General features: G+C 41.5%; 2 protein-coding genes across 2 annotated transcripts; one reads left to right on the top strand and one right to left on the bottom strand. All coding sequences in view use genetic code 11, as the record gives it.

The window, feature by feature from the left end:
• Positions 1–659: 659 nt before the first annotated feature.
• EGR_01471 (ATP-dependent DNA helicase 2 subunit) lies at positions 660–2,511 on the top strand (the record flags this gene model as incomplete). Its single annotated transcript, XM_024490720.1, has 5 exons — positions 660–759; positions 903–1,120; positions 1,197–1,308; positions 1,872–2,033; positions 2,420–2,511. 5 exons carry the CDS (start codon positions 660–662, stop codon positions 2,509–2,511), a joined length of 684 nt encoding a protein of 227 aa, XP_024355044.1.
• An 889-nt stretch (positions 2,512–3,400) lies between these two features.
• Positions 3,401–7,823, bottom strand: EGR_01470 (ATP-dependent RNA helicase DDX51; the record flags this gene model as incomplete). Its single annotated transcript, XM_024490719.1, has 14 exons — positions 3,401–3,599; positions 3,819–4,110; positions 4,186–4,421; positions 4,905–5,032; positions 5,303–5,434; positions 5,532–5,717; positions 5,945–6,451; positions 6,726–6,902; positions 6,983–7,091; positions 7,124–7,182; positions 7,214–7,313; positions 7,337–7,493; positions 7,531–7,678; positions 7,713–7,823. The coding sequence occupies 14 exons, from the start codon at positions 7,821–7,823 to the stop codon at positions 3,401–3,403; spliced, it is 2,541 nt and encodes an 846-aa protein (XP_024355043.1).
• Positions 7,824–8,140: the final 317 nt, after the last annotated feature.

Raw genomic sequence — 8,140 nt, 5'->3', positions numbered from 1 at the left:
TCACATTGATCTCAGATTAGACTTGGCTTAAATTCATCTGATTTGTGGTTGTGTTATTTTCATTGCACTATAAGGCCGGAAAGGGTTGACCGCTATTACACAATTTTATTGACGTCATGAGAAGAGCAGTTAAGAGCTCATTTTTTCTTTTGAGTCATGTAACATATTTGCCCCTGATAGAAATCGTTTTTTACCCCACATGGCCTCAAAAGTGCCAATTCAATCATTCGGAATCAATAGTCTGTGACCTCAAGAAATTTCCACTGTCTAACACTTTTGTAACACTCCGAATTTGACATTCCTCTATGCGGATGCATTCCCCATTCAGGAGTAATTTGAAACTCTTTGCTTTTGATTGAACTGTTTGTTGACATTTCAGCAATTAATTTTGTCAAATGTTTGAGTCTTATTCTTCGTACCACTGATTCTTTTATACCCAACTAGCTCGTGTTTTCTCATAGACCAGTAGCTTTCCCCCTAATTTACAAATGTTATAGCTAATTTGTTGAGTTTGATCCAAGGATAATTTCTTTTCATTAAATAAGGTGCGCTTGTTTGCTAAAACCAACGAGGCTATCACAGTGAAGCGCCGATTCCACAAGGTCCCGAGAGATGATCAGCATTCCCGAGGTGTAAAGGAGGGCATTGGGAATGTCGTTATGCCACAGGATATTGTTCGAGGACTTCGAGTTGGGAATCGCACAGTCCGCTTTGAGAAAAGTGAACTTACTGGGCGCCTAAGACAAGTTGCTGCGGCAGGTAAGGGCTGATTCACTTTGAACAATCAAAACTTGTTCTAAGGCTTATTCTATCGAATGCATTGATATTTAATTACATGTCGTTTCAGTTGATGAATGATAAATATTCATTCGCTTAGTCTCAGCAATTACCTTTGTTGTAAGGTATTCACTTACTTGGATTCAAGTCGCTTAGAAAGCTGAAGCCCTGGTGCCAATTGAAAACGTCGCAGTTTCTCTTTCCTGAAGAAGGTATGGCCAAAGGTAGCACCCTGTGGTTTACGACGCTCCTCTCTGCCTGCTTGAGGAAGCAAGCCTTTGCCGTGGCACTCTACGTGCACCGTCGAGGGATGTCACCGCATTTGGTTGCGCTCGTTCCTCAAGTAAATTCTTCTCTCTCTGGTTGTCTGTCTACGTTGATCCATTTAGCTGTCGTTTAAATCTACTTTTTTATTGCAGGCAGAGAAACTGGATGAATGTGGGGCACAAGTTTCAGGTCCAGGATTTCACGTCCTCTATCTTCCATATCGGGAGGATTTTAGACGTTTTAAGCTGTCTAAATGTCCACTAGGTACTTATTTTCTCTTTTCAGTATCTCTGATGAATCGAAATGGCGTAAGTGTTATTTTCATCAACCTTCTTTGTGTAAATCAGCATCGTGCTGTAAGGCATGCTCATCCATGTCTATAGCTTCTTTTTCCGCGCCATTTGTGTCTCGAAGCGAAAAACGACCTCGTTATTACTTATATGAACTAATTACTCACCATAGATCTTTTCAACACCTAACATAGGGGGTGTACGTAGCTCTGGATATCATCTGCCGCAATGGTACTGTTGTAAAGTTTCGGGATACCTTAATTTTTGTGCAAAACTTTGGTACTCTAATCTAACTGTCACAATTTTTCGGAAGCTTGGCCTGCGGTAGGTTATGAAGGGCGTTTATTACTAATTTACCTCTTATTGCACAACAGTTGACTAATAAGAAGAATATCAGGATGATGGTTGAACCTATACCCATCCACGTCAGATTCTGGTCCGCAAAATCATCATCGTAGATGGAAATACATAACATATGACAATAGAAAATCCATGTAAACCTTCCATTGATATTACTGGGCTCACTGCTATCTCAAGCTGAACCAGAGAAAGTGGAAGCAGCCAGGGCGATCGTAAAGAAATTGTCCACCAAGTACCACCCGGAGGCAATACCAAATCCGTCCCTCCAGAGGCACTACGCGGAACTGGAGGCCCTGGCGCTCGAGCGCACCCATTCCCATCTCGGCGTTGACTACACACGTACGCCACCTTCCCATTCAATTGCAAGTTGCCAGACCTAACAGTCTGATAACAATTTTTAGGCTGTGATCACGCTTTTTGAACAATCGAAGAATCACTACTGATTGGTGCTCCACTTTACCCAATTTGTTTATCATAATTATTATAATTATTACCATGCCACCATGCTTGTGGATCAATTTACGCAATATTGATCGTAGTGAACAGTCTTAGATGATCAAATACATCCATTCTACCCGAATCAAATGGCATTACTGTTTTCATGTTCTGTTCTCTTGCCATAAACAGTTGACCAGTGCGGTAAGTGTAGGACCAGCGATTTTGATACCAAATTGCAAATCAACCATTAAATAACTTATTCAATTGATTGTTTGATCTTTTGATAGAACCCGACCCGCAACGAATAAAGGAGCATGCGGGGAGGGAGATTGAGCAATTTGCTAACCTCCTCTCGCAGGCCTCGGAGGAGACTTCCTAGTCGCTGAAAGGCCTTGAGATCACTGAGACGCACGCACACTGAACGAGTGACTGCGCCTAATTTTCCTCTACCAGTTACCCCCAATTTTGACCCATGATCACACTGACTTTAAGCCCTTCTGTGTACTTTTTCACGGAGTTACAAGTTTATTGAGCGTTTGGCTTGATTTTCCATGGAGTAATTTAACCTTCCCGTCCCTTAATGAGCGTTAACTAATACGGAAGCAACGACCTTTGATATTCACATAATTGATGCTTTTATTAGACGCCTAATTGTGCATACACTTTGGGATCTAGTTTCCCTGTAAGACTATCCACCCTAGGAGAAAGTAAAATCACCAGTAATGGACGCATTGGCGTTGACATAAAAAGCAGAACTCGAACACAGACTACTGCGCAATAACAGTATTCACTAAATAGGCGACTCCAAAATCAGAAATGGTATTGTTTGTGCTACGAAAGCCTACCAGGATGCTCGGGCGAACCATCGCGAGCCGATGCAAAAGTCCGCAGTGTCATAACCCATTCGCTGAGATGAAATTCAAATAGGAAAAGCGTCAGCATTTTTCATCAAAAGTGATGCCCTTATAAGTTCATCATCAATAAGGCAGGTCCTAGCTAGGTCAAAGGGTTGTTTCTATATCTCACATTCCAAAATGTCTGGGTTCCAAGGTCATCTAAACCTTTGGGGGAGGACAAGGCCACAGTTTGCCAGGTTTTAACCTGAAACCCCGCTAAGATATAGAAATTCATGGAGGGGAACGCCATATAGGTGTGGTTCTTATTTTCTTGCGCTTTTACGCATTCACAGACGTGTAAGCACCAGTGGTGGTTCCCGGAAATATGGAGGTGAGAAAGACGGGTGTGTGCGAATCCGAGTGTTGAAGCAGCTAGTGAAGAAGAAGGATAATAATTCCAATGACCAGTAAAATGAGAGTAAGTGGCATCACCAATAAGAGGTCTGAAGAGCAGCCCGAGGGCGAGGTGGCCTTGTGTTGCCCACTGTAGCTTCCTGCCACTTTTCCGGAGCAGTCAATTAGTGTACGCGAGACTATTCCACCTCCTGGCTTACCAGAGCGTGATGGGAGGCTGAAAATGAATCGGAGTATATATCCCAGTTTTTTCTTCGAATTAAGCCATTCAGATATCGTCAGTAACAATTCGACTTCCTATTTTGCTAAGTCTAACTTTGCGATCCTAGCAATACGTTTAGTTATTTCTTTACTGATGGTTCTACTGTACAATCACAACACTTAAACATCGATACGAAAGGTGAATGGAAGATATGAAGAATAGGGTCGGGCGTACTTATAGCGCAGGTGCAAGGGGATACTGAGTTCAATAGCTGCATTGGAGCCCCAGATCTGCCGCTGTGAATCAAGAGCAAACTTCCATCGTGTGGGCTCTGACTTCCAGCTTGGTGCCTCGATATCTACCTCCGAGGCGTTTAGGGAAATCTCCTGCCTGCTCTCCGACTCGACACTCTTTTTGGAGAAGAAGAACCTGGACAGTCGACCTGCTTCACGTGTAGCCTTTCTTGCAATCGTAAATTTCACTTCAGGCAATTTGTCCGCCAGTTCGTATGGATTGGCGTAAATACCTTAAGAGTGGTAGTAATATCTTTGTGTACCACACTTTATGCTCGTAGACAATTTAGTTTGACGCATTTAACTACCTCGAGCAAGATCAACATTAACTGAACATTGGTCCCAAGCTCCAGAAGTTGTTGGCGTAAGGGAACAACGTAGCCTCAAATGCAAAGCCCTCTGCTCCAAATCGCAGACAATATTTCTCTGGAGTGCTTTACAAAAGTAAGTGAACAGACTTTTACCTGGATCATCCGCTAGTGTGAGAACAAGAAAGATCGCGAAAATGACCTGCACTCTCATCAGTTTACGCATCCAAGGAGGCCTATAAAAGTTAAAGTATTCGCATTTAGAACAGGTATACGCACCTCTGCTGTAAAGTGTACATCAAGAGTAGAACGTATTGACACTGACGGCGCATACTAGGCCACAGCATTGTTGTCATGCTGCAGTTGAACATTTCAATTAAAAATGCTATTAAAGTAATCCATAGTACCAACGAGAAAAAACATCTACCACGGCTGACTGGAAATTAATACTACAGATTACCAAACAAAGGTCGGGAGTTACAAGCCTGATTTGTTTTCCTGCTGCAAACAACTTGAAACGGTAAACATTAACTTCTAATCAAAAGCCCATTGCAAAAACATTGCTATTAAAATAGAAAAGAGGAACAAGTGTTAACCATATTCTGACCCTGGGTTATTCAATAAATGTAAACGAGGAAAATCAAAATTGGGTAAGTTATTACACAAAATGAAATTTATTGAGGCAAATAGCGCGATTGTAGAATTAAATGGAAATGTACACCAAGTTTTCTAGCTTTCTGAATTGCATTTCTCTTGGGCCTTTACCATCTCCTCTCCTACTCTCTCTGCGATTCTTGCTGCCTTGTATGGCTTTCATCGTCAACTTCCGTAGCAATACCAAAAGCATCTTTAGGTTTGGTCTGAAAAAAAGCATAAACAGTAAAATCACTTTCGTGGCCTTAACTTCAAGAACAGTGAAAAAGAGAACAATGCACTGTAGCAGGATGAGAACACATATTCAAGCGAAACGATCTACACAAAAAAACCCAAATATTTAAGCCGAGACTACGCAGAGAAATATGTAGAATCTCCATTGGTATTAATATCGCAACGAGCCAAGCAACCCCATACCATTTAGACATAGAACGGCTTTTGTTTGCAGATCTGCAAGACTCACACGAAATTCCTTTTCAAGGTGGGACAGTGCACCCTTGTAGGATGCTTCGTAGGCCCTCAATTTGCTACTATGAATGGGGAAATTCCTGGCGCGTTTGCCAACGGATTTGAGACTAGATTTGAAGTACCGTATCTATGAAAGGATCATTAAATATATTAAAAGCAACCAAAATTATGTCACAACAATGCTCTTTGGATATTCAAAAAAACAGGGATTTTGCACACTTTACCTGATTCCGAAGAAGCAGTGTAAATGCCTGACCAGTTTTACCCGCTCTGGCTGTACGGCCGACTCGATGGACGTATGTCTTGACTGATTGTGGAGCTTCATAAGATACCACACAGGAAACATTTTCAATGTCTATGCCTCGAGCAACCGCATCTGTACATACCAAGAGCTGAAAGCGACATAATACCTTGAGGAGCTAAATATGGCTCTCAATCTCTCTACAATCCCAACTTCATCTAAAAAATCTTATACCAGTGGTTAAAGTGCCTGAATAAGACCAAATACACTAGCGCGGGAATAAACCTGTTTATTAAAAGTTGGCCCAGACAATTCTGCAAGGTCGATAGTGGGCATGAGATTTCAAGGAATTCAACGAGCTATTATAGCACCAAGAACAAAGATAAGAAAGCTTACCTGAAATTCACCACTAGCAAAAGAAGAAAGTAAACGCACTCTTTTTTTTAATGGCATGCCGGCATTTAATGCCCCGGCCTTAACACCTTCAACGTGAGACATTAAAACTGCGAGTCTTTTGGTTGCTTCTCGAGAGTTGGTAAAACAAAGAATTCTTTCGTGTCCCAGCCTTTTTATGAGATGAGCCAAAAATAGGGGCTTTTGTCTCTCAACTAATTCAACAAAGAATTCTTTTAATCCACTTGGCGTTGAAAACACACCAACACCACCAGTGCTACCATCGCCAGTTTGTTCCCGAACGCTGCTTAGGCAGTGGTTCTTTTCTTCTGGCTTATCATGGGTTTCACATCCAATATTGGCACACTGCCCTTTTGTGTAACTTCCTTGCAGTAGTTCTTTTACGTTAGACTCTGCTGGTCTGCCCGACGCCAAAAATAAACGAGGGAAATTCAAGCGAAATCGTTTCAGCGGTTCTGGATCATGGGTCAGCGTTGCCGAAAGCAATATCTAAAAGTTTAGGGAAAAAGTAATACAATAGGTGCTACAACTAGTACATTCTAACTATCAAGCATAGACATTCACAGCACATAACAGTGGATATCACCCTGCCTGCATAGCAGTTCCCAAAATCAACCACCTTAAAGGTAACAAATAACCAAAAAGTGGACGTAAATAACACAAAGCTTCAATTGATTTAAGAAATAAACGGTAGTCGAAACGTCATGGCTGGTAGAGAGCAAAATAACTGGCAAAATATTCAAAGAATAATACCAAAACCAACTTTTTGCAATGTGAAGAGAGTCACCGAGCATTGTGACTCGATAGTTGGGAGAGGAAACGACCGTTTAAGTCGACCTTTTGATTCAGACAAATTTGAAATACCATAAACCGCCCTTTCAAAAATGTTGTACCAGTCCTGCTTTTCCTCGACGATAACACGATCGGCTTCATCGATGACCTGTGGGAACATGGATCTAACTGTAATCGGAAACGCATTGCAGTATGTTAAAAATATCCTATGTCCTAGTTCAAACCTACTAGAAATCGAATATGCTCAAGGCAAAAATTCGGGGTATTGTAAATATGGTCCACAAGGCGCCCAGGAGTACAAACGACGATGTCGGGCAAAATAAGATTCCCAGCGTTTCTTTTCAAGTTAGACCTAAGGTACTGACTTACTTAATAAGCAATTTATCCTGCTCAACTGTGAAACTATCTTCACCAGTGAGAAGAACGACCTATGGAGTAAGAATTAATAATTAGTATTACACGGAGCGAGGTGTCATATGCAAGGCGATGAATCGTCTCAGCCACTTGCTTAGCCAAGTCTCGAACTGGAAGAACGATAACAGCCCTAATAACTTTGCTTCTACACGTGCCAAGTAGCTAAACAAGAATGAAAATAAATCTGCTTGCCTGAAGGATGGGCAATAGATATGCCAAAGTTTTGCCGCTTCCAGTGGGGGCTGATATGCAAATATCACGGGGTTGACAACAATAAAGGCGACTCCGATCCTCGTAAGAATCCAGAATACTAGGAATGACAACGCTTTGAACTAGAACACATAAGAGGATTTTAGACCTACCTGGAAACAGTCGCTTTATCCCCATTTGCGCCAGATTAGTGCGTAGCTTCTCGCTAATCCTTTCAAACTTTCTTAGCGGAATCCCGTTCGCGAGTTCATCTGAACACTTAACGGGGGATGACATCCAAAATGGAAGAATTTCCTTGATCTTTGGGACGCAATTTGACAAGGAATGCCCTTACCCTCTGTTTTCTGTACCTAAGTTTGTCGCGTACCACAGTGAACCCGCCAATGATATCATCTCTACTTGAGGATTTAAGCGAAACATCAGAACCAGAACCAGTCACTTCCATGAGTGACCCAGTAACCGACACTTGCCAACAGCCAATGAAGTCAAAGTAAACCAGGTTAGAAATAGACGGTTGTTATTAAAAATGAATAAAACAAATTGCCATTTATGTGTGCCCCATAATATAAAAGATAAAATTATTGCCAAAATAAGCATAAACATACCCGAAGTAAAATATTTCAGAAGACAGTGTAGTCCGAAAACTTTGCAAAACAGCTTTAAAAGCAAAATGACGCTCCTTTAAACACAGTCCTTCTTGAAGTCGGTATAAAGTAGAGCAGAAGTAAATAACATACGCAACTAAGGTATAAGAAGAATAAA

Source organism: Echinococcus granulosus (genome assembly GCF_000524195.1).
Source record: "Echinococcus granulosus chromosome Unknown EG_S00005, whole genome shotgun sequence".
NCBI lineage: Eukaryota > Metazoa > Platyhelminthes > Cestoda > Cyclophyllidea > Taeniidae > Echinococcus > Echinococcus granulosus.
This window is presented reverse-complemented; position numbering and strand designations above follow the sequence as displayed.